The sequence below is a fragment of the Apteryx rowi genome, unplaced genomic scaffold (genome assembly GCF_003343035.1).
Source record: "Apteryx rowi isolate R43461 unplaced genomic scaffold, aptRow1 scaffold_24, whole genome shotgun sequence".
Taxonomy (NCBI): Eukaryota; Metazoa; Chordata; class Aves; order Apterygiformes; family Apterygidae; genus Apteryx; species Apteryx rowi.
The window spans coordinates 3440159-3466295 of record NW_020448752.1 but is presented as its reverse complement, the minus strand read 5'-3'; the positions used below and the strand labels follow the sequence as shown (position 1 = coordinate 3466295).

Below are 26137 nucleotides of genomic sequence, written 5' to 3'. Positions count from 1 at the left end.
GGGAGAAACCACGGGAGGGGAGGGAGGAGGAAAACCAGGGAGCTAGCGGAGAGCGCGCTGAGCCCCAGCACAGCCGCGCTGGCTGCGGGGAAGCTCCTCGCGGTGTCCAGGCACCGGCTGCCGGCAGGACCGCTCTCACCCCACCGCTGTGCCGAGCGGGGAGTCCCACATGACGTCCCCGTCCTTCCCAGCCCCGCAGAGCCGGCACAGGCTCCGGCGAGGCAGGCACATCCCTACGGCGGGTCTCCTGCATGCAAGGACCACACGCTCCAAGAAAACGCAGCCATCCCTCTCCTCGCCCTTCGATAAAGCAAAGYTATAAAGGGAAACGCAATGGGTACAGGCCGGCACGCAGAATTTTATAACCACCTAGACCTCGACAAGCTCGTGAGTAGGGGTATTTCTCCCTACTTTCAGCTGCAAGGGCTGCTCCACGGAAGCAGCACGCTTCACCTTCACCGCTGTCTCGAAGCAAGGCTGAGCGGTTAATTTGTCACTATTATGCCAGGTTCCTGCTGCTACATCGAGATCTTCCCAATTCCAGGGTAAGCTCCAGAAGAAAGGCCCCATATAACCTCTAAACTCAGAAGGTGGTGTCAAATATAAGCTCCAACACCGCAGAAATGCTTCAGACATGGAGAAACCCATTCCTTCTCCACGCCAGGTCTAATCCGAGCTGGAGAAAGCACTCCCTGCTCCGAGAGCTGCGTAAGGACGGGGTCCGGGGCAGAGGGGCAGGGACAGCGAGGAGCACAGCACGCTGGCTAGATAAGGGCTGCTAATCCACTCGGCCAGCAGCACATTCCTCCCCTCGCACCAGCCACCCTCCCCTCTCCCATCCAGCGGGGAAATATTTTCCATACGTGTCAGCTACTAGCACCAGCCAAGTCAGCAGCAAGTGCCTGGCGACACTGTCCAGGCGGCCGGCGCAGCCCTCCCGCGGGGCGGCGGGTGCATCCTCCCGCGGGGCGGCCCCCGGGAAAGCCCCGCGCAACGCCCCATCTTCCGGACCCCGGGGGGACCGCGAGCTGGGCGGCGAGGAAGAGGAGGGTGACTCACATGTAATGAAGTAATCCTGCTGTCTTTTGAATTCCAGGCCCATGTAGTTGGGGCTGAACTCCTGAAACTTGATAGTGAAGCGGATCTCCTGCTCGGGCCGGTTGCAAGTCACCAGCACGTTGGGATCCATGACAGTGCTGCAGGCATCTGCCTGGTCCTTCTTCACCAGGTACAGCTTGTAATATTCATAAGGCTTGGACGGCTCCGCCTTGGGGCAGATAATGTCCAGTTTATCCCCAATCTCCGGGTAGATGACCAGCCCTTTCCCAGTCATGAATCTGGAAGGAGAGGAGAGAGGGCAAGATGTTAGCTATGCACACATTCAAACGCGGCAAGAGAACCGAACGGGCAGCAACTGCACAGCTCACGCGACGCCCCCACGCTTCACCCCGCGTCGAACCCCGCTTTTTGTGCTACATGGCTTCGCACGATTTGTTTCAGGCAGAAACTCTGCTGTTTTCCCTCCACAAAACGTTTTTTGATACAAGAAGAAAGTTCTCCTCTTCCTTCACCATCACTGGATGCGCAAGGGGCCAGTGCAGGCCGATGATCAACAGAAAAAGGGGCTCCCTTGGCTCATTCCTGTTCCCCAACCTTCCTGCTGCTGCGAAGGCGATCACCCTTCCCCAGGCCCACGCCTGGAAGTAACACGAGCCAGCAGGCAGCACTGGCCTGAAAGGAAATCGCATCTTCCTATCGCTATCCTCACTAAAACAACCTGCTGCAGCCTGGGCTCTTGGGGAGCTACGCAGCTCTGCCCAAGCTGCCATGCTTGACACCTAGGTCATGAGCCTCCTGCAGCGACAGGAGATGATTTGGCACAGGGAGAAGTCCTGACAACCGAAGAGTGGGGAGGGATCCCGTCCACACCCCAGTTACCCATGGAATTCCTGTCCTTAAATGGAAAGGGAAAGGAAGTATCTAGCAGGACAACTTTTACCAACACAGCAGTTGCCACAGCTCAACCGTATGCCCAGGAGCGTGGGAGGACCGGATGGAGAAGAGCAAGGAAGGATGAAAGCTATTTGGGGCTGGAAGGCAGGGCATTACTAAGGGAAGGGAAGGAAGGCAATATTTGATAATTACCATTCAGATTTCATTATTGTAGAGCAATACTCTGATATTTTTTCACTGCGAAGTATGGAACTGGGGTAACAAGGAAGGAAGCAGCAGACTATCTACTTTGATGTAAGCAGTGTAACGCACTCTTCCTAGAGGACAGCATGGGAATGGACGCTACTGCAAAGTTATCCCTGCTGCAGTTAGTTCCCTGATGTACTTTGGGCACTCTGAAGACTGGAGAGCGCGTGCCTCAATGGGTTGTACATCTGTAGCTCTCCTCTTCTCTCAGACATTACCAGTCCCCGCGTCACCCTGCCCCAACAGTAATCACACTCAGCTCTTGGGGAGCAGGGCCACTAGGTCCTCTTCTCCCCAGAGGCGGCTGCACAGGCTGAGACTACAGGCACCAAGGAAACAAGATCAAACATACAAGACCAATCTGCTCCGAGGCTCTCATACAAGTCTTAGCAAGAAGCCAAGGAGCGGAAACCAGAGTCCAAGCAGCCCAGGCTTCAGGCCTCTCATCGCATGAGCTCCGGATTTACACAGCAGGCTCCAAGGCGGCAGGCACAGGAGACGGAGCCCAAGCCCACACGCACGCCCTGATGCCCTTGGCAAGGACTCCAAAGTTCACGTTAAGCTGTAGTACAGGAAGAGACAGACATCATCTGCACATCTTCTCTAGCCCAGTGGGTCAGAGTGGAGTAGCCCCAGTTCTCGCCCTCAGCCAACTCAACAAGACGAGGCAAGACACAGGGACAGCAGGTAATATTGCCTTTTATCCACACCACTCCAGACTCAGGAGTTTAATTCAGATATGTTATCTGCCCAATCCTTCCTGCCAGGTCACACGCAGGAGGAGCCGAGACTCAGCCTCAAGCGCGAGTAGGAACTTGTCAGCTACAGCTCCGGAGGCACCTGTCAGGTCCAAAGGAAGCCACCGCTTCCACCGGGGCTCCAGGCTGAAAGGGGAAATAGGATCTTTCCAATTTCGATACCAGCAGCACGCATCAGCTCAGTAGCTGCACCTTTGCCATGTAAGCTTGCGGGAAGTAATTAAGTTTCATAAAAGTCATGACTTCTGGAACAAGGCTATACAGTAACCTCATAAAAGAGCAGGAAACTTAACTCCTAAATGACCATGCTCTTGGCCTGCGAAGACCAAACACTGAGAACAACGGAAGGCAGCAAAACGACTTTATTGTGCTCATTTGCAGCCGCTCGCAGAGCGAGCGATGCAACCCCGCTCCAGCCCCAGCATTTCTGGCAGATGAGCCGTGCTTTGCCTTTACGCTACCAAGTAGGTCACCTGGCTGCTTGCCAAAAATACCATTTCCAAAGCATTACACGCAATAAAGGCTTCCCCCACCCACTACCTGAGCCCTGATGCAATCCCAGGAGACGTTTAGTAGAAGATGCAGAGAAGCCCCTGCCCCTCCCTCCCCTTGCTCACCATCCCCACCCTGTGAGAGGACACAGACATGCAGCACAAGTAAACACTTGCAAGCTCACTCACAGGTTCCCACCCTAAGAGGCAGCTGAATCCCACATTCGTTTCTCCACAGTTGGGCTGAGTCAGATGTTTTCTGGCAAAGAACTCCCAAGTGACTCAAATTCCCTCCTTCAGCCTCTGCTGGCTCCCTCCTGCCCAAGAGATGCCAAACAGGAAGCCACAAACAAGTAAAGCAGATGTCTTGCAATTCCAGGGCAAGCAAGGAAAGCTCCTATCCACCTTCCATCTCAACACAAGAGCCATCACAGCTGCTTTGGCCAATGGGGCATTTGCAATGATTGCAAACCTATCAGTCCATATGACATCAACCAGCATTTATGGCATAATAGTCCTTGCGGTCTTGGATAAGGTCAAATTGATTTTTAAGTATAGCAGGACTGGAAAAACATGGGGAGGGGAGGGAATATAAAGCAGTCACGGGAACACAGCTGAGAACATCCAAACAATATATCCTGTTGGCACTTCTAATCTTATATGATTCAGAACCAAAATCTATGTGTGTTTTATTTATTTTGAGGATAAAATTATAAACCGATTTTCTTCTATGAACATTTAGCCTTAACTTCATAAGCACACAGTTTTTTGCCTGGAAATTAGCCCAGGAACATTTTTCAAATTTCATACGTGAACATCAAGCAAGAAATAGCTATCAGCTAAGGCACGCAGCATTTCTCACTACATGCAGACACACAGTTCCAAGGAGGGCTTTTGGATACGCTCTTATGCTTTCAACTTCGAGGAGCAGCTTTCCCAGTTTTCCCCACAGTCCCCTCTCCCGGTAGGACACGCTGATTAGGACACCGAGGCTTGTATCTGCTTTGCATCACAGACCACCGCAGCCTAGACAACGCGCACCCTCCAACTGCTGCTTCCTGCCAGCAACATTCCTGCGTGCATACACATTCACCCTTTGTCCTTCAATTTCCCTGATTTCTTCTCCTCCATTTCCCCCACAGTGTACTCCCTCTCTTCTCTAAAAGTAGGGCTGTTTCTGAGTTAAAAGGGTGTACAGCATTAGCAGTGATAAGAAACTCCTGAAGTGTACGCCGTCAAAGTATCTTTCATTGCTCTCTGAACTCTTCACCATATATCACGATTTTTCGCCCCAAATTTTGTTTCGTCACAAGCAATGGGTTGTGACCACCATCCTACAGAAGACTGAAAACAGTCCCTGTTATCAAAGAGGACAGTTCTCCAGGAACAAAAGAGGGAGGTGAAAAACATTTATCACAACAGCAGCAGAGAAAATGAAGCATCCAAACATTTCCAGAAGCAGCCTGTGTACACCACTAGAGCAAGTTCTATGTATGGGAAATTTTGATTCGGAGGGACCACTGAAGGCAAAAAATTACACTCTGACACAAGGTGACTTGTCTTTACAAGGACACATCTTTAAATTAATGTTAACTGGAAAGAATGAACAGATCTGCTTTTAAATTAATCAGGAAATTCATTGTGCCCCAAGAGCATATGCTGTAATTTTGGGAAGGATCTGCTGTATTCTTCACATATAACAAAGAATTTGATTTCCCCGTTTTAAGAGTGGGGCGGGGGGGGAATCAAGACTCAGTTCAACCATAACTATGAAGCTGTGCCTGGCATCTGCATACTAAAGCACTTTGGGATGCAGTTTGATGCATGCGCTGTATTAGACAGCTTAAATTAGGATACGGCAGACTAGCAAAGCATCGGGAAGGAGGGTGGCTGTTGCTTGAAGTAATAACCTACTTAAATACCTATTTCAGACGGCTCCAGCAAGCGTAAGCCAGCTCCGGAGGTGCGAGCGAGCCGGTGACACAGCCTGACCCAGAGCGGAGCCTCTGCTCCCGCCGGCGCCGTTGGGACCGGGAGGGACCGGGAGGGCGTGCGGAGCCGGCGAGTGCCCTCTGGCTGCCTCCCCCCCCCCGTGCACGCGGGGGTCGCCGGCCCCTTGCAGGCAAAACCGACACCCAGCGAGAGAGGGTCCAGCACCTGCAGCCCAGGAGCACCCAGCGCCTTTCGCTGCAAATCCTCCTCGGCACCCGCCGGGAGATGCACTCCTCCAGCGTGCCGGGGAGCCTGCGAACCACCGAATCGCAGCACGGTCAAAGTTGGCAGGGACCTCCGGAGACCATCTCGTCCAACCCCCCCTGCTCACGCAGGGTCACCTAGAGCACACTGCGCAGGACGGCGTCCAGATGGCTTCCGAGCATCTCCAAGCCACCTGACTCCAGCCTGGCAGGCCACTCGCTTACGCTCATTTCTAAGGCTGCGGGAGCAAGCACAGCCACACACGTTTTCCAGCAACGACCTTTTGCAAGACGAGCACAGCACTTTCTGGCTGTTTCTGTTTACACAGGTCCTCCCACCAAGGTCTTGCTCAACCGTGACAGGGTTTCTTTACAGAAGGAAACCACGTTGTACAACTCCCATAGAGACTCCATCCCTTTATTTGTAGCATCTTTCATCTCAAAACCCGTCTAAAGGTAAATACCAACATTTATTACACAGGGAAGGAGCAGCAGGGATGGAAGCGTGTTTACCTACACCTGTAGTAACCAGCCTTCCTTGCAGCAACAGGGTCGTAGGGAGAGGGCAGAAGCGGATGACCAGTTTGCCAGCCGCTGAACGCAGGTGACGGGAGCAGAAGGCGGCACAGGCGAAGCTGCTCGCTGCAGCACGTTTCTGGGGCTAAACACACGCCAGAGGAAGCAAAAGTTTTAAAAGCTCGTGAAAAGTACAGGGTGCTGCACAGACAGACACGTTTCTGCCCTCACAAGTTTAAAGGCTTTAACTGAAACAGCCCAAGTCACTGCAGAAACAGGCAGGTACTTAGAACGGAGGTGAATCAGGAAACGCGCTCTACGCAGCTATGCCTCCTTTTTATCGGAAAAATCTCAAGCACTTTACGAGACTGAGCCTTGCAACCACGAGAGATAGCTAAGAAGCTTCCTCACCCCCAAACTTTCGTGCTGCTGCGATGGGGTTTAGGGCAGGAGGCYGCTTGCCTTGCTCACGCAGCTGCAGCACTGGCAGCCTCCATCCGCAGCAGCTTATGCCGCGGAGCGCAGCGCTGGAGAGGACGAAGCCTTCCCAATCGCCCCGGCACCTCGGCAGGTTCCTCCCACCACRCACGTGCCTTCTTGCTTTCCAGGTGTCCTCAGAGTCCCTTCCCYGGGCTCCTTGCACCACTCGTGATGAGGAGGAAGGTTCTAGCTTTACTTTGGAGCTTGTATCTCATCAGCTAACAGCTCATAGATAATGTCTCAACATCTTTTTCTTTTTTTTTTTTTGGTGGTGGTGGTGGAAACGATGGCAGTGGGAAAGACAAAGTACGATCATTAACGTTAAAAAATAAATAAATAAAACAAAATAAAGACTGGCACTGCGAGCTGCACGCACTCGAAGGGAGCGCGTCGGGAGGGGAGCGCTCGCGGTGCCTGCTGGCGTTATTAGCAGGTTGATCACTTAAAGTCCCTAGGGGTGGTTTTCGGGCAGCCCACCTGCACCTGGAGAGCGGCAAAGCCTCCCGCACCGGCCGGGGCGCTGAGCGGCCTCCCCGCGGGCRGCCCCCGGCCCCCGGCAGCCCCGCACAAAGACCGGCCTCGGCGCTGAGCGCTCCTCGCGCAGGGCCGGCCGCGCACAGAAGCCTGTTTGCTTAGCGAATTCCTTGCTCTGCAGGTTCCTTGGGAGCTATCAGGTGGCAGCGTCCAATTTCCTCATTGTTTCGGGAGGTGTTTTCTGATGGGAAAGGTGAAAAGGGTATTTGTGAGCCTTGTAAACCGATTCCTCCGAGTTGGGTAAACAAGGAGAGCTCTGTTGGCAGCAGGCCTCTGGGAGTCAGAGATGCCTGAGCAGAGAAACTTAAATTAAAGAGCAGCCTTTCTCCCCCCCATCCCGTCCCCCCCTTGGCGGTCCCCAGAAGGGAGCCCCAAGCCGCTCGGCAGCGGAGGGGAGCAGCTCGGCAGGCGAGCCCGGGGCCGCCGAGCGCTCCGGGGCCCGCGGAGGAGACAGCCCGACCCTGCCGAGCCAGCCCGGGGTGGGGGGGAAGCTGGTCCCGGCGTGCTCCGCTCCGCGCAGAGGCTTCACGATCCAAAAAGCTTAAGTGGGGCCTGATCAAATGGCCCGGGTGCGACATCTGCCTTTCTAATTCCCCGGCTGTGTAAGTGTCCGGTGTCAGACTTCGCCGTGGCTGGCCTGGCAGCACCGAGGCAACTTAATGGGAGAGGAAGAGGAACTGGGCGATAAGGGATAATCCCTTGAAATATGCAGCTGGGCTACACCGGGAGATTTAAACGATGGATCATACCCTTTTGTTTTACCGTGCTGAATCTAAGCAAGAGTTTAAGCAATTCTGATTGCGTAGCATCAGCATATTCCTAAAGCGACTTAAGATGAACCCCGCAGTGCTTGTTGCCTCCATCCCTTCAGTCCCGCACCAGTCTGGGGCATGCAAATCTGCTCCTGACAGGCTGGTCCCGCATACAGAGGAAGACAGGGAAACCTGGCGTGCAGAGAGGCAGAAGAAGTTGCATTACAGCTACCTGGGAGGGCGCAAGGGAGAAATACGCTCTTACGCTGGGGAACCAGAGCGAATTAGGCAGATGACACCCTCCATCAGCAGCTAAGTTCAAGCCTCAGCTTCAAAGAGAACCAGCCCTATGGGAGGCTGGTGGAGAAGGTGGGGATCGAGGTCAACCATCCGCACAAACGCAAGTCCTCTGCCCTCCAGATGTGGTCTGTATTACACCTTCTCCACCAAGGAGCTTCTCAGGTCATGGGGGTTTCTGTCACAGGCGGACCACAACAGACAGCGGAGCTTGTGGCCCCATACAAGCCATGCGAAGCCTTTGAACCCAGCCACACAGAACGCCCCATTTTAACTTGTGTGAGGACCCCGGCTTGCTAAAAGCTAAATAAACCTAGAAACAAGGGGTAAGAAACAAAACCACGGGAGTTAGGCCGAGCAAACTAAGGACTTGTGTTGGGCAAGCGTGCCCGTGCTGCCTGTCCCTCCTCCCCTCCGCGCACACGCAGGCAGTGCCGACTTCTCTTTCTCTCTGTGTGGGCAGGTACAGACTAGCAAATTAGGTCATGCTTAAAAAAGCACTAGCTAATACGCTTAAAACATTAGTTTCAGACATTAGTGTTGTGCAGATATCTAGCACCTTTGGAAACACTTCAGTAGTCATTCAACTCTTCCTTAGGGAGAACATGACCAGCAACTTGTTTGAAAATATTTTTTAAAAGAATGTGTTAACACACTTTCAAACAGCCTATCTCCCTAGCCCAGACCTACTGTGAATCATGTAAACTACACAAATCTTTGGTGCAAGCATCACGTTTCCCCATGCCTGAAAAACAAAGTGTATCTTACTGCCTTTCAGGCTGTGCAGAAAATAGAACAATGTTTAACAACGACCTTCTCCTTGAAAAAGATACTCTAAAGCATTAATTCTGACATACATACAAGATGACATATGCTAAATGCTGTTTTCTTCAAAGAAATCCAAAAATAACTATAGCTTACATGGAAGACATGCACTTTTAGCAGTAAGGGCTGCACAGACACTTACAAGGCCTAGAGGAGCGATGCATTGAGAAAGGAGGACAGCAATAACCAGTGTACATATGGCATTTTCTAGTACACAAAACTATGCATATTTCTAGTGCTTCAGTAGCTGAAGACAATGTTAAAATAGCTTGCTATACTAATAAAGCATATTAGTTTACTTCAGAGTTTTGTTCTTTTCATCAGTTCTCAAAGTATGAAAAAAAGAGCAAATAAAAGACAGTTTATTAAGAGTGTAACAGCTGCAAACATACAGGTGAAGAGCGCTGGACAGTCCCTGAGATTTCATGTCCTACACTACGTACAGAAACCACAGGATTTTCCAGCAAAGTATATCAATGCTTTCAATTGGCAACATCAAAGCAGAAGCCACAGGAGCGTGACGGATCTATCACAACGTACAGACGCAGGTGTCTCAATATCCTACACCATTAATATGGCTCTTGCACACTGCCAAAGTTCACATCAGTTATGAAATAGGTCCCACATGGCAAAAAATCAAAAACAGAAAGGAAATAGCCAATAGTGGGGTAAAACAAAAAGATTCAGTAAATAAAACTAGAAACTCCATGTACAAGCTCAATGTGTACTTCTGAAAAATATTTCTGAAAAGTATGAAGTCTGTGAGGTCTTCAATGACGTCCAACCACCCAGCCAGAAAATTAAAAGCCTTCCTCCTTCTGCCTTACTCTTATTTACTCCTCTGGAACATAACATTAATATTTCACATAAGTTTCCACATTTAGAATACTTCCTTCTGCCCAGGACACACAGCCGCTGGCTAAAAGAAATCAATCCTAACCCTGGAGGAATCCTCCAAAAACCTTATACTACAGAACTACGTTAAATCTCCAACTAATGGAGGCTCCCTCCAAAGCTTCTACCATAAAACCCAGCCTTCTCTATTTTGACACACATTTATTTTCACCAAGTAAGATAAATCAAGGGGCTGGTAGCAAATACTGGAACCTCTACTTTAGTGGTACCTTTGACTTATGCCACAGCAGTGGTGGTGCAAACAGCATTAACAAATTTAGAGCAAACTACATGGGAACAATTGTATTGTAAGCTCTGAGATGGATTCAAGAACATCAGGTTTCCCTTTCTATGGAGAAAAGGGACGGATTTTTCTGTGCTATACAACAATCTGCAGGCTAAAATAGAGCTACGCTGATAGCAGTGCCCACTGGCTCCCGCTCAGCGGACACAAAGCACAGCTCTGGAGCTAGCAGCTCTTGCCTTACAACTCATTTCTTCATGTCTCAAAAGCCAAGTAAAATTAACACACAGCAATTGTATACTACCTAACCCAATGGCCCATCTAATTCCAGTACGCTGACAGTGCCCGGATCTATTTCAAAGAGAGGTGCAAGAACAACGAAGCAAACTACCAGCGAGCAGCATGACTAGGCAGGGAAGGGGGGGCTGCATGAGAAAATTATGCTCCTACCCACTGTTTTCGGAGGCCAGTTTATATGCTTCAGTGGAAAGATTTATACAGCATTCTTTTGTAACTAGTGGTGTTATTACAATCTGATTTTTTTTTTTTACTCTTGCGAAATTCTTGGGGACAAAGATATCCTATGGAAGGAAGTTAATTACACACTGAATGAAGAGGTTCCCCCTCTCCCCTACCTCCCATCAGTATCCATGGCTTTCTCATTTGTTCAGTCGAGTTGTTCCTCACCGCAAGAAAACGTAAATAGGAGCATGCAATTCACCATCTCCATACGTTTAGATCTCACTTCTTTCATGTCCCCTACTATTATTAGTCACCAAAAAAAAAAAAGCCCTCAATCTCAATCTTTTTTTCTGCTAATCTATGTATAATTATTTTCATTGCCCTTCTACAGACCTCTTCTATTTCTGCTATATCCCTTTTGAGATGAGGTGATCAGAACAGAATGCAGCAATTTCAGGTAAGTCTTTCTTGAAACAGCCTAACATCTCGTTCACTCCTTTGGCCTCAGCTGCTCAAAGAGATATTTTTCAGTTATTCATAACAGCAACTTACAGCTTCTCCCACAGGAGCTCCAGTTAATCTCAGGTCTGTGTGCATGAATGATTAAGACGGTTGTTTTGCATGTGCATTACCTTGCACTTGTCTTCTGCACGTTTCACCTGCTGCCATGTCACTCGGTCTCCCAATCCCACCTTGACTTCTGCAATTTCTGCCTTCACAACTGCTTGCTCTTTCCTCCAGGTCATAAAGGCATCAGCACAGCAAGGATACAGTCATCCTAAATAATAACCATAATTGACTATTTCACCCCTCCATCCTTTCTTTAGTCAATTCACATCCTAAGACAAATCTCATCTCCTCAGACTTTATTTAGTAGATCCCTGGGAGACATTTCATAAAATTTTCATTTTAGCCCAAGATTCACATGCAGAAAGTTAGCTCTTCCCACTAGTTTGCTTCCTTCACCAAAACTTACGACAGTTGGTTCCTACTCTACCACGCATATGTAGCAAACTAATCTTCATGGCCAATTTCATCAAATAATTTACCTGGTTCTAAAGTAATGCGCATTGGTCTATAATTCTCAGGATCATTCCTAATACCTTTAATGGTAAACACAACATTGGATACCCGCCAACCCTCTGATATAGCATTTGATTTTAATGATGGATTACATCTTGTTAGCAGCTCAGCCACTTAAGGGTAAGCGCAGTCAATCCTTGGATGAATACCACCTGGTCCCTCTGACTCACTGCAGTTTAATCCAGAACCTTGTTCTACCACCCTTTTTTGATCACCCTGTTTGACAGCACCTCATCACCTTTCAGCACAAAGGCAGATAAAAGGAAGGGATGTTGGTTTTTGGCAACGTTATTCCTATGGCCCCTTTACTCCCCATGGCCCAGTCGGTCTCAGCAGCTTCCCATTTCAGAACAACAGCGGTAATGATATCTATCCATGCAACCAGTCCTCTCAGTCTTGCAAGAACTTGAAAGATAAAATAAAAAGTGCATCAGCTGAGACTGTACGAACAGAATCTCCATTCTTGAGTAAAATTGCTTGAAACTGCCGTTTAAATACGTAACGCTTTTGCCTCCCTTCCCGCTTTCTCCATTTTGCTGAAGGGACATGCTCCCTCCATACATTTAAACGGCTTGCTGAGCCCAACTACTCGCTTAGCTTGTATCCTCACATCCATCTTCGTCAGTTTTTCCTTCCACGGATAGTTTATCTCCACCATGTCCACCGATGGGAAAACCCAACCCTCAGTCCCACACAAGTTAATGTCCCCACAACCCAACCCAAAGCTGGAGCTACACTCAGCAGGTGACCCTGTGCTTGTGGCAATCTCCTGAATATTCATCAGCATCATTAGCATAACCACAGGGCCTTGGGAATGCATCCCTTAAGGGAAAGCAGCAATGCAGGGAGGCGGAGGAGGAGGAGGAGGAGGAGGAGGAGGATGCTGGCTCAGACTCCCCAGCCTGTCTAGTCCTTTCCTGCCCGAGGGAGGAGAGTCCCCATGCTCCGGATTTCACGCCACGCCGCGCAGGGCCTTGAAACACGTCATCCCTTTGCACCCTTCCCTCCGAGTCCACGGCCACTACGGCGCCTTATCTGCACGCAAACCCTCTTCTCCTGCCACATCCCACCCCGGAGCCCATTCCGGGAGCCGTGCCGCTTGGGTTTCACGCTCAGCTTCATAAACAGCTAATCTGGGCTGCAGATGTCAACGAACGCAGGCGGGAAACCTCACGCGCCGGGACCCGGCCGTTAGCGGCGCGAGGGAGGATGGAGCCCAGGGGCACTCCCGGAGCCGCCGTCTGCGGGGAAGCGTCCTGCAAGGAGGGACGGAAACGGCAAGGAGGGACCGACGCGGGGGAGAAAACGCAGCACACGGAGAGSGGACGGGAGCCCCCGAAGAGCTGCTGCCGGGAAGGCGGCGACTCGAAGCCCTGCGCTTTACACCAGCTTCCCGCCTGCAAGACGGGGACAACTCGTGCGCTCGCCGCCGAAGCGCTGAGTGTCCTCGGTGCAGAGTGCTTTGCAAGGACAGCGTTATCATGTTAAAATAAATAAGTAAATAACCCGCTCCTCTGCTCTCGATGAAAGCGTCAAGAGGGCAGCGACACTGGAAGGACAGGGCCGGCCTAGAGGCTTGGAAAAAGCAGCTTTGCCATGGATTTTTAGCAGGGTATGAGGACACTTTGCCCGAGAAACCCRTTCTCCTCCCTCATCCGGGCAGGACCGGCTCCACGGCACCTCGCGCCAGCCGGTCTCCATCGCCTCGCCGGGAGGTTTCGGGAACGGCCGGTCGCATCGCCCGCGCTCCTTGCGGGCTGCCTGCTCCCCCCGGGGCCGGGCGGAGGAACCGCCAAGCGCAGCCCCAAAACGGGAGGGCGGCCTTCGACGAAATCGGGCGAAACCCGGCGCGGCGCAGGGGCCCGGCCCGTGGGGGCGAGCGGCCCCCGTCAATAAAGTCGGAGCAGCGACTCRAGGGCTTTTGTCGGCCGCCCGCTTCGCTCCTTCCACTCGACCTGGCCCCCCCCCACCCCTACCCCCACCCCCAGACACGCTTTAAGGCCGTTTCCCCACGTTTCAGGTTTAATGAGGCCCATTCAGCCCTCCCAAAGACAAAGGGCCCTTCTCGTCTCTAAACGGATTTACACGACGCATCAGCGAGGCATAAGCCGGTCGCCATGGCGACGCGGCTCCCCGCCCGGCCGGCTGCCATTTTGTGGTGCCTGGCGGCCGGGAGCGCCGGGCCCCCCCCCTCACCTCGCCCCCAAACACGGGCGAGGGGCACCGCGTGGGCCCCCCCCCCTCCCCACCACGCTCCGAGGGTCTCCTGCTCCCTCTCGCCCTCCTCCTCCGGCAGCGGTGGCAGGGAGGCTCCCGCCCGCGCGGGTCCCGCTTTCCGCGCTCGCTGCTTCCCGGAGGTCACAGCAAGGCGCCCGCGAGCTCCAGGGAGCCGCGGCTCCCACGGACACCTTTGCTGCCGGCGTGGGCCAGCCCACGAGGAGCAGGAGTCCCAACATCTCGGGGAGACCTTTCCGCTGCGGACGCGCTCTTCCCACCGTCGGAAACCCCCCCCCCCCATCTTTCGCAGCCCACAAACGCCGGAGCTCCGGAGCGCCAGCGACCCTGCTTGGGGGGGTCCCTCGCCTCGGGCGACACCAGCGTTTGGGGCAGGAAAACGCTCCCCGCGTGCTTTCTGAACATCTACCGTGCAGCCAGGGCGCCGCTGCAGAGGCGCAGCTGCAGAGCGGCGCGGCAAGGCCGCCCGCCCGCCCGTCCCCTTTTGGCACGGGTACGAGCGCTCGCCTCCCTCCAAGTAGGCTCCTACTGGCAAGGCGAAGCTCAGCTTGCAAACCCGAAGTCAGATCTCCCGGAGAAGCAAGCCAAGACCTTGCTCTTCTTGAGAGCAGCCAGGGTACTGGAGGAGTTCAACACCCACGAGATCTGTCCGCACTTGGAAGCAAATTCGCATCCAGAGCGGATATAAATTATAAAGAAACACAACAGCTATGCCTAAATTGCTGCAGGTATCACTCATATTCAGAGCCAAAAATGCTTCATTCCAGGTCAGTTTAATCCACTTGAGAAGCAATTTGGAATTGACTGGATGCAGCACTCAAAAGTTACCACAATATATATGGATACAGGCAAACAGCATCAAGTGGAGTTTAAAGCCAGCACTAACTCAGCCAAAACCAGCAGCTATATTTAACCTGAACATTCCTTCGGAGGGAAGCAGAAGTTGGTATGCACTTGAGCTCGCCGGCAGCGAACAAATCAGACGGCCAGTGGACAGGAGACGCATGCCACAGCTCTGCTAAAATCATTAGCTGAGAACTATTATAGATCCGCACCTCGGACTGAACTTGCAGTCAGCTCTGCTCCGGCCCCGCCGGAGGCGGGGGGCCCCCCCCCCCCCCCGCAAAGAGCAGACGTTTTCTTAGACGAACTTAGAAGTTACTTAAGTAAATGTTTCTCCAATATATGTAATCACTTGTAAGTTTTGCACCAATGACTGATTCGAGTTTATTATCAAACCAAAGTTAAAATGTAAGCAAAAGTTGAGTAAACACCAGCTGCAGGGGAAAAATAAAACAAAAAAAACCCCTAATACTTCGCAGAAAGAGGTTTTAACATTAAACATGGGGAAAAGTGCTAGGGTAATCCAGATCAGCAGATAGCAAAGGGATTGGATTTCCAGAAGGTGAGCCACCACACGGCACTCCAGGCGCAGAGCTCTGCTCCTAGGAACAAAAGAGCAGATGCTCACTCTTTGCTGCCCGGTAAATGTGCTGCACAGCCTCCACCGCAGCCCCAGCACGCTCTCCCCAGCGCCGCACTTGAACCCCCCGCCCTCCCCCTGCGCAAAGAGGCCGGGCAAAGCAGCTCAAATACCTTTTGTCGGGCAAGGCTCTCTCGGCGGCAGGCGGAGGGGCCCCGGGTCGCTGCAGACCCCTCCCTCACCTAGAGGCTCCGCTCCCACCACCGCCGATGTTGCTACCCTCACCTTCGGGTCAGTCTTTGTTCAAAGACCATCCCCAACCCTCACTTAAACGGGAGCCAGAAATCCCATGTGTTTCTCCGCAGGACAGACAGCGGCTGTCCTTTTCTGCAATGCCAAGGGACCTCTCCAACTCCTTCAGACAAAGGTCTAACAACAATAAGCCTCATATTCAGGGCCTCAAAACATAACTCTCTCTACCCAGCTTTAACCACTTAAGACCAAGCAGCATCTTGCTTACCTGGCATAAAGCTGTCTGTCCTGAGTGGGAAAACAGAAGAGATCCCATCACAGCTCCACACCCTCCATTTCAATTCCCAGTCTTCAGTGCCAATAATAAATTCTCTGTCTACTGCCCTCAACTGCAATTCTCTTAAACCACTGCATCTTTCAGGCTCCTGAGAAACGAGGAGCCCAGCAGGACTAGCTGCGGGATGCCCTGACAGAGGTGATTAGAATTTGCTCTGGGCACCTCCGCAGCCCAAAACAAAAGGCACATCCTCACCCAGCACACCTACAGACACCAAAAAGCATGATTAGAAGCATCAAATACAAGCCAAACAAACAAGAAACCAGTCTGCCTCAGATTAAGCACGATGGACATTTTTTTGCATTTCAGCGACCAGATGTGACAACAACCTTCTGATAAATACCAACAATAGATTTGTTCAGAAGTCACACAGTTGTCGCTATAATTCTGAAAACCAAGCACTTACAAAATGTAAATGGGAGACTGTTTTTCCCTCAGGCCCCGTTGTACCTGATAAGCAAATAAAAGACCAGACAGAACCTATTTTAACATAGAAACACACAACTTCATAGTCTTTCTACAATGGGAAGCAAGAAAGAGGATCCAGATTACCATTGCAAAACTGCAACTTGGAAAAGGGTCTGGTTTCCCCTCTTCCCAGCATACCCCCTTTCTCCTAAAAACAGGCAGTCTGATGAATCAAAACCTCACCCACTGCCATTGTCCAGCATGTTTTCATTAGAGAAGGTGCCCTTTGTCAAAAAAGCCATCCTTCAACAAACAATGCAGTCCCTCTGATTTCAGTACAGATTCTTTTATTATTACTGCATCAGAAGACATGGAAGAGGAAGTCCAGATCAACTAACAGAGGTCATCAGCCAGAAAGAACAATTCCCACGGGCTTCAAGTTTTTTCTGCCTTCCTGAGCAGGCTTTCCCACTCAAGTGCAGCTWTCTGCACCACAACGCTTTCAGATTACGAGGTTCCAGCAGTGCTTATGCCAAGATCACCACCAGCAGAATAAAACAAGTAGAATAGGGGTCCAGGGGTCTTATCATAAAGAATGCTAAAGAAAACAGTTTAGCAATCTAGGCTTCAGAGTTTGGGAAAATTGCTACGGCTAAGGAGAATTGCAACAGCCACCCCAGCGGCTGGCAGGCTGCGCGAGGTGCCAGCCACACCTCTGAACACCTACGCCCTGCCAGTGGCCGCCGATGCTGGATGGGATCGCGCTCCCGGCCCCTCCAGCCCATGCCCTGCCTCCAGCCAGGGCTCATACCAGATGACTCACAGCAATCCTGCACCATGGCATGGTTGTGGGAACGGCTTTCTCCCCAAGCTGTTCAAGTAATTAGAGTGAAGCGAAGATGCATGCTAACCAGAGCACACCTAAGCCTAAGAGTCCCGAATAGACCAAAGGGAGCAACTAATAGAGATCTGCGGCACGGACTTCTGTTTAACTGCTGGTTGACCACTGATGGACATTAGAGGGCCAAGTCAGACAGGGAACCCAAGGAGAAAGCACTGGCTTCCCCCTCCAGGGCAACAACATGCACATTTGCTATTGCCAACCACCTCTCCTCCTGACCCATCCCAACTGCTACTCATCAGCTGCCCACAAACATACAACAGAGGTTGGGTGGCTTCAGACTGAGGCCCACAGAGGCCAGAGTGGGCAAGAAGTGATAGTCGGGGTCACCGCAGAAACCAAGGCTCCACAGTGCCTGGGACGCGCTGGAGGAGGGCTTCTTCCAGCTACAGAGCAGCTCGGTCCCACCCATACCCATACTTGGCTATACTGCAGTGCTCGAGCTGGGGGACATTTGGGCCACAATTGTTTCAACAGTTGCTCTTTTAATGCAAATTGGGTGTTCATCTGATACGCTCATTTATTTTCCAGAAAAGCTGTGAGGTTGATTAGATGTAGTTGAAATGGGACTGACCACGTGCACACTTCACTTAGAAGTCTCAAAGCTTCTGTTACGTATTATAGCCGCTTTCTAACTCTGGCTTACACAAAGGCGTTTGTCTGAAATAGCTTATTTATAACTACATACAGTTAAGCCATTCCTGCCTCTGCGAAATCACTACAAGTGATGTCTCTCCAGTTACGGAGCAGTGCAGAAAGTCAGCCTGGAAAGAGAAGTAATACATGCGTATCCACCATCAAGCTTGGGCATTCAGCGAGTTTCTCCCATCACCGGAAAAGATCTGCACTGGGCTGTGAACACCCCGTAATCACTCTGCATGGCAGAAACCGGAGGGAGGAAAAGCAAGTCCGGCCGAGGGAGACTGCCTTCGTGAACTGCCCAGAAGCAGGACTAGGTCCGAGTACGATCAAAGGCGGGCGGCAGGGAAGAAAGACTGGACAAAAGGTGAATGTTTTCTTTTGTTCTCTTGCCCACTTGGGCTGCTCCCATGCCGACTTCTCCTCAAAGGCAAAGTTTGCTCTACAGCTCCTGGTTTATGCTGTAACAACAACTGGACAAAGGTGATGGGGACTACAAAAGAGGCTAAACTGCCCACCAAATCAATATCACAAGATAATATCCATTTTCAGAGTGGTCTAAGAGCAGAAAACCCCAGCCAAAGCAAATCCAGCGTTGTGCCAAGGCCATTCAGAGCACTTCTCTCGAGCTTTGAAGCACGATCTCCTGCCAGATTAAAGACTTCTGTCCTGAACAGCAGAAGCAGCGAGCTGCTACCCTAAAGCAAGCAAAGAAGCATTCAGTCAGCACTTCCTTCTCACGGCAAAAGGGGAGCCAGAACGTCCGCTTGGAGCTCATGCACTTGTCCACTCTTTAATGGGATGACTGCTGATTACTCTGCCTTTGAATGCCCGGGACAAGGAAAGCATACAGCAAAGCTACAAGAGCCAGTCTCTGATGTTAAAAAAAAAAAAAAAAAATTAAACAGGCTTGTTATTCCCATCACCATGCAGTATCCCATGTATTAAACTGTCCAAAAGACATTGCACCATGAACCATATAAACAAATAACATTAGTCTGAACCCTGCGAGAGGGAAAAAAAAAAAAAAAAGAAGCTGACAATTCAGGCAGTTTGGAGGAGATTTAATTGGGGCCAGATCACTCRCACAGGCTGCTACTGCCACCTGCAGCGTTTTCAGCAACTGCTAAAGAGCAGTTCCAGTGGGACTGCGGGCTCTTGCATGAAGATTGCACCAACACAGGCCTAGGGCGCAAAATTCATCTTCCTCACTAGCAAGTGCATTAGCCCAACCCTGATCCCTGCACCGACGCGGCTCCAAGGAAAGGTGGAGGGAGCCGGCAGATGAGGCGGGGGACCGGAGACGCCTCTTCCCATCCCGGCTCTAGCCAGGGTGGTGCAGGTCAGCAGCACGTGCGCACACATGTCCTTCTGCCGTCCCATGCACCGCTTCTGGCCCGTGTTTGGCCGGCACCGGGGCAGACAGGACATTTTTGCAGCAGTCATTTGCCCGGTTCCTGAACCCGAGAGGTGCCCTCGCTCCGCGGGCAGCACGGTGCCGGCTCCCCCCGGCACCGGCTCTCCCCGCCGGGCAGGCTGTGCCGCAGCAAGCATCCCCCTCCCGGGCACCTGCCTTCGGCGAGCAAGACCGACCGAACGCCAGGGTTGAGCCGGCGGCTTCCAGCCCCTGCCCCACAGCAACGCGCACGCGTGCAAACACACGCCCCGGGAAACTAATTATTTTTCCGGCACAATAAGCAACTCCTCCAGCRACAGGAACGAGGAGGAAGGATTTTGCCAAAAAAAAGGGCTATATTTTCTCCCTCGAGTAATATTGCCCGCACCTCCCCTTAAAGAAATAAAGACAAACGGAGTTATCTAATTAACGCTGTCAAGAAGCGGTGGTGTGCCGCCCCGTGCGGCGGGGCGGGCACGTGACCTGGCATTCCCGCGGCCGCGGGGCCTGCCAGGCGGGCTCCACAAAGGAGTCGTGGGGAGCGGTCTCCCTGCCTCCGCCGCTCGGCGCGGCCGCGCTCCTGCCTCCGTCAATGGGGCCCCCATGCTGCGAATGAGGTAAGGCGCGATTCAAAGCGGGGTTTGTAAGAGGTTTTGTTTTTTAAACGGGGGAGGGGAAGGGAACGGCGCTTGACAAGAGCTGACAGACAACTGAACAAAACCATAAGGGCCATGAATGGCAACACGGCTCTTTAATTGGCGCAGGAATGGAGAGAAAAGTGAGACAATGAGGCGCGGGCTCTGCTCGCGGGGCCCCAGCCCGGCGCGGCGCGGCACGGCGCGGCACGGCTCGCCCGAACCGGCGTCGCCTTGCGTCGACAAAGGCCCGGAGAAGACACGGGAGCAGCAAGCGCTCACCTCCTCCTTTATGCTTGCAGCCGACTGCCCCCATCGCGCACCCTCCGATCGGGTTTCTCAAGTCCTTTCGCAGGGGTCAACAGCTGTACGCTCGCAGCCTCGCTTAAGAGCGCTCCTGGCAGCAAGGGGGGAAACGGGCGGGATCCGAGCCAGAGGACGGGAGAGCAGAGACACCCCCAAAAAACGTCCAAGCAAACAGGAAAGCAATGAAAAGCAGAGCATGGAGGGGCTCGTTCGCAGAGCTTCAAAGCCCGAGGAGACCACGTGGCCGAGGAACGGGTCTCTGCTCCTCCGGCGAGCCCCGCCGACCCGGCCCCGCAGAACCCGATACACGCACAGAGCTCGCTCTGGACCAGGGGGCTTCCTGCCCTCCAAGTATTCAAGGCTCTTCTTGCAGGAGCCCYGCCAGAAAAAACGTCCAGCAGCCAAGCCCTGCTCACCACCAGGAATTTCAAAAGCTAGAATTCATCAGAAACGGCATGAACCAAAAACCCAACCCCTGGATGCTACAGACATTAAATGATCCGACGGAAGCGGATCAGGTTCCCCGCTTGGCTCCGTTTGTTTTTCTATTTTGCTTTGGTTTGGGGGAGGACCAGAAACGCCTGTGCCTGTGCTCTGGCTGCAGCCCTGTTCTTTCTCCATTCATTTGGAGGATGGGGGCGGGGGGGGAAGACAGGTTAAAAGGGAACAAGGTTCGAGCAGCGGGGTTCCCACTTCTTCTCTGACCTCTCAGAAATAAGACGGAGGAGATTTCGCTTCCCAGTTCCAAAGCAAAGAATTACTTTGGCACGGGACGCAACAGCGGCTGCGCGCCCACTTGGAAGGGAAAATGGCAGCGGCACTAATATGCCCAAGGAACCCAAGAGCAAGACCTCCCAGCCAAGCCCTGCTAATTGCAATGCAGATGAAGCCCGAGCGAGAACAGAGCGGAGGCAAATTACAGCCCTCCACAATGCCACGCTGGCCCACGGCACAGGAAACCCAGGGCCCGCCGGGGGAAGCGGCCTGAATGGAGTTCACGTCCACCGCCCCATCGGCCTYGTCCCCCACCTAAAGCGCGGGCTGGGGGGGGAGGGAGGGAGGGAGGGCGCCGCTCGCTTGGCCCGAGATCTAACACCAAATGTGGTATTCAGTCATTCGATCTTCTCAAGACCCCTCCTCCCCCCCCCCCGCTCCCTGCAAATTCAGTCTGAAAAATTAAGAACTAAAAACAAACAAGTAAAGAGATAAAGTTTCAGCCTGTGGTTAGTCACTTTGGGCAAAAGGAATCCATTTCCTTCACGGGCCTTAATCTCCGCAGCGCGGGCGGGAGGCCGGAGCGTGGAGGCCCTCGCGCGGGAGCGGGCTACGCGCCTGGACCTGCTGCCCCTCGCTCCGCACCCCCGGCACCGGGGCACCGCCGCGCGGCGGCTCCCCTCRCTTCGGGGCTCGGCACGTCCCGGCGCCCGGAGCCGCGGGCCGGGAACACGGCGAATACCAAACGCTGTGACTCATTCCTGCATGCCCAGCGGTGCAGGAGGGGTTCCCAAATGACTCAGCTCCCCATTTCCAGCTGTGCCAGCCACACACGAGCACACAGCTACCTCGGAAGCGGGAGAGGAGCGACTAGTCTAACTTTTTTTTTTTTTTTTTGAGGGCTTCCACCAGCTCGCAGAGGCACAAAAACCAAACTCACTTCTACCCCGCAGAGCAGCAGCCACGGGGGCCTCCGGCTTTGGGGAGGTTCCCAGGAAACCCCTTCCCACTTTAAGTCAATAAGACCACTTTTACGGGAGAGCCTTGGCGAGGGCTGCGGCAGGGCTCAGGACACAAGCACGCGTCCAGCGAACCTCAGGCGAGTCGCAGCCGGACTCCGTCCCGGCCCATCCACGGGGGCAGCGCAGACGTCCGTGACGCACGGCGCAGGATTCCATCTCTAAAGCGAGTTTTCAGGAAGCGGCACGTCAGGACCGCGGCTGCAGCCTCGTCCTCCGCTTCTTCCCATCTCGCCCAGGGAACCACCCTCGGTGTGTCAGGGCTTGTGCCTTCATCTTTCCCGGGAGAGATTCTCAGGATTCCTGGCGAGGGCTGGGCTCTGGCAACCTGTGTGCCAACCACGCTCGCGAGCAGGCCCCTGGGACAACTGGAACGAAGACTTAACATGGGTAAGCAATGCTGCGGTTTGAAAGATTAATCTTAGCACGAAGAGGAGAAAACCCTGCAAATGGTTACCCGCATCTCAATTACTCGATGCTCTTCCCCTGCACCAACAGGTCCCGCAGGTTTCGTCAGACCCTCTGGTGGAAGCTGTTAGCCGGCTCGTCGGGAACGGCGTCATGACCATCGCTGCTCCCCTCCTCTGTCTGCACGGTGACTAACGCCGCAGTCCTTTTGATCTCCTGACTCCCAGATGTGGCAAAACAAGTTCTGTAATTTTGGCCAAGTCTGGAAGTAACATCTTCCCAGGCAACTGTAAATCACCGTCTCACTGAGCCCTCATGTCATTACCGGGAACTTGCTTGACTGGAGCCTGCATTATAATTTATTAAGCCTTTCTTAGCCACTCCATTATAACAAAACGCATGCATACAACAACCATAACAGCTGTCCACTACAGCCATATAATAACTGCCCGAGTAACCAGGTCACATAATATTCTTAACCTCCGAATCCGCCCTATAATCTTTATACTGCACTTGGCTCTACAGGACTTTCAACCCCACAACACAGGCCGTTTAGGATTGGTTTAGGAGAAAAAGCTAGAGATGACTCATAAGAGCTCAAAGGTTTTTTCCATTCTTTTCTCACACACTCAAAATATGCAAGAGATCACCAAAGACTGGTCAGCAAGTCCCACAAGAAAGCATAAATCCAGCCTCTACTTTGTGTCATCGTCCTGAAAGTCACTCAGCAGGGAAGAAAACCGCCTCTTCCTCTCCAAAACCTCTTCCTAGTGCTGCCCACGCTGCTTCGTTATGTTTTAGAGGTCCTATCTGGATGTAAAAGCCCCAATTTACTGTGTATTTACAACCCGCAGCAAAGAGAAGGACCCTGCACAAAGGGTTCCCAACAGGAACAGGCCACCAAACTCCCCACAACCTGTCCCGGCACCATTCCCAGGTGCTCAGCTAAGGGATATACGGAGCGGTAAGCATCACTTTGCACAGCAAGAGAGGCCAAGGGAGAAGCCAGCAATACACCACAGTGTCATTTTTAAACTCCTCTTCTCGCTGAAAGAGATCTGGCTCTTACTTGCTTTTATTTTTAGGCTAGATACACGTACGGCTGAACTTTAATAAAATGTACAACCTCCTTTTGGGAATATGGGAGGCAAGAGAGGAACAAGAAAGTCCATTAATTTCGCATGAGCCACAGATGCTGCCAGACCCAAAGCTTTCAGGACTAGYGCTCTTCTCTGCCCATCTCCAAGGGAAGTCCTGGAGAACGGCGTGCCAGAAGGCAGCATGCACAGCCCTTCTCTGCACCTTCCTCTGCAAAAACCGTGGAGCAGGGTGCATTCAGGGCAGACTATTGKGCCCAAGACCGCAGGAAGTGCCGTTACGTTAACATATGAATAGCTTCTCGAGCTCTACAGTGTTTAAATAGAGAAATCACTTCTCCTGTTTCACTGCCCCGACTCTTTGGGGATTATTTTAACCAATAACAAGGTTACCATCCCAGCACTTTGGTTTCCGTGGGCTCTCTATGGTGCTAAAACTGTAAACCTGCAATTGCACCATCTGGCCAGACCGAACCCTGGAAGCATTCGCTACTCGGGCCTTTCTGATCATGAAACCCCAGATCTTTTTCAAAAGCCACAGCAGGGAGCAGACTATTCCCTCCCACTGCCCCATGCACCTTTACCCAAAAAGCCGCTGCAGTACAAATTCCAGCTAAACTAAGCCTTGGCTTTCCACCGATCAAAATGGGTTGACTGAAAGAGCTCAGCATCAAATCGCTCACTTTGCAGAGGCACAGGTAGCAAGACCAAAGTTGCGGCGACAAGAATTCCTCCCTTGCTAACAAAAGAGCAAACCATCAAAAGAGATTTTCAAAAACATGCTAAAGAAAGCTCACCCAAACCCAGGAGCAACCCTTTCTTTAGCAAGGCCAACACCACAAAAATCAACTCTAGACGTGTCATTAGAAGCTCCGTGTACTTGCTTCCACCTCAATAACAGGCCATGCTACAGACCAGCTTGTCTGTCTTTAAGGCAGGATTTGTGACCGCAGAAGCAAAAGGAGTCTGCTGGCCTCAGCCTCGTCCTAAGTGATTATTTCTATCAAATCACAACAGCTAAGCAAGATTCCTGGCACCATTAGGGTCAGTTTGTGTCATCTCGCATCCAAGACCAGTCTAAGGAGRGCTTTAACAGTTTTACTGCCCTAAAAAGAGCTGTATCAGTCCAGACACACTAGGTAGGACCATAAATCTCACCCCGCTGGCTGGCCTTTCCTCTGCCTTGCTAGGCAAATAGCAAAGGAGTCAAAAGCCACCAGTTTTCTTTGGCAGAGCCTTTTGCTATTTGCTTTAAGGGGAGAGGGCAGAAAAGAGGGTGTGAGAGAGAATATGTGTGTCTTCACGCTCCAGAAGGACAGCTTTTCTCCCGGTTACAGCCTGCCAACATTCCCCCTCCGCTTCCCCGGGAACCACAGCCCGGCACCGCAGTTAACCTAGAAGACATCCCGTACCCCCACCACCCGCAAAGCAGCCCATTGTGGGTTAGCACCCTCAGTCCGTTAGGAGAAAGGATATTCCGACAGCCAGGAAGAACAGAGACGCAAGATGGGAGAAGGTAACAAGGAAAAATAAGTGGAGCACTTGGGWAGTCCCCCAGCCGGGGCTGGACACAGCTTCTCGAAGGTGGCAGTGGCAGGGATGCGCCCCGCGCCGGTGCCGAGAGCTGCGCCACGACGCTCGCAACGCCGGGAAGCTGTCCCGTCCCGTGCGGCACAACCAGGGCGGCCACGCTCCCAGCCCTGGCCTCTTCCAACCAAGCACTGGGRCCTGGGAAAGGATTGACGGAGAAAAGCAAAAAGGTTAAAGCATCTCCCTGCAAAGAGCCCTGAACCCGGCTGGCAAACACCAGGCAGGACCCAGAGGCATAAGTGGAAAGAACGGGTCGTTTTTTCTTTCGAGAGCATGCAGAAGAACCTGAATCGGCCTCTTCCTCTCCCTCCGCAGGCCAGATGTGCACAGCTGGCGGCAGCTCCTCAGCCCTGGCAGACCACGAGCCGAGGGCTGGGCTACAGCCTCCATTACTGGACGCCTCAGTTTCTGAACGCCCGGAGGGCTGAAATCTGTTGTTTGTTCCGTTTTTAAACCTAAAAATAAACTGGCTGCCAGGCCTGGCGGGGAGAGCAGCCCGCTGGGAGCCCCCGGCCGGCTCTGCCCCGCAGCGCCTCCCACCACCGCTTTCCACCAGCCCGATGCGCCAGCGGTCTCCAGCGGCTCGCAGTGCCTGGGGAAAGGGAACAGCTTCGGTTTTTGTCCCAGAGACAAAATCCTTGAACTCGCCACCCGAGCGCACGGAAGAAAGCCGACAAGATACCGCAGTGGAGACGGAGGTTTCCTCCCTCCCCGCCGCCCATCGCCGCGGCGGTGCCCGAGGACGTGCCGCCTGCCGGGGACGGTGCCGCCGCGGTCCCCTTCCCGCCGCCCCCCCAAGCCTTCTCCCACGCCGCGGGGCTCGGGGCGCGTCCCCCCGTTGCGGGGGGCTCTGCAAGCCAGCAATCCCACCCGAAACGCCGCCGCCGGCCCCCCAGCGATGGAGGCAGTGCCTAGTAACGGGCTTGGGCTTTGGCTGGCGCACCGGAGCCGTTGCCATGGCGCGCGCTTAATGAATACCCGAGACCCCTCTCCCATTGTCTCGGCGCAGGCACCCTCCCGCGCCCCCGCACCCCGCGCTCGCCGGCC

At 52.8% G+C, this 26137-nt stretch overlaps 1 protein-coding gene across 2 annotated transcripts in view; it reads right to left on the bottom strand.

The window, feature by feature from the left end:
• The window catches only part of EFNB1 (ephrin B1), a 60723-nt gene that overhangs the window by 28573 nt on the left and 6013 nt on the right, over nt 1-26137 (bottom strand). The window contains exons 1-2 of one of the 2 annotated variants that reach the window (XM_026066171.1): nt 11280-11388; nt 1060-1337 (exon numbers count right to left, since the gene is read on the bottom strand). In XM_026066171.1, the coding sequence (XP_025921956.1) occupies nt 1060-1333 (274 nt within the window). In that variant the 5' untranslated portion in view covers nt 1334-1337; nt 11280-11388. Of the gene's footprint in view, nt 1-1059; nt 1338-11279; nt 11389-26137 lie in introns of those variants that run through there. The other variant, XM_026066170.1, reaches the window with a different exon arrangement.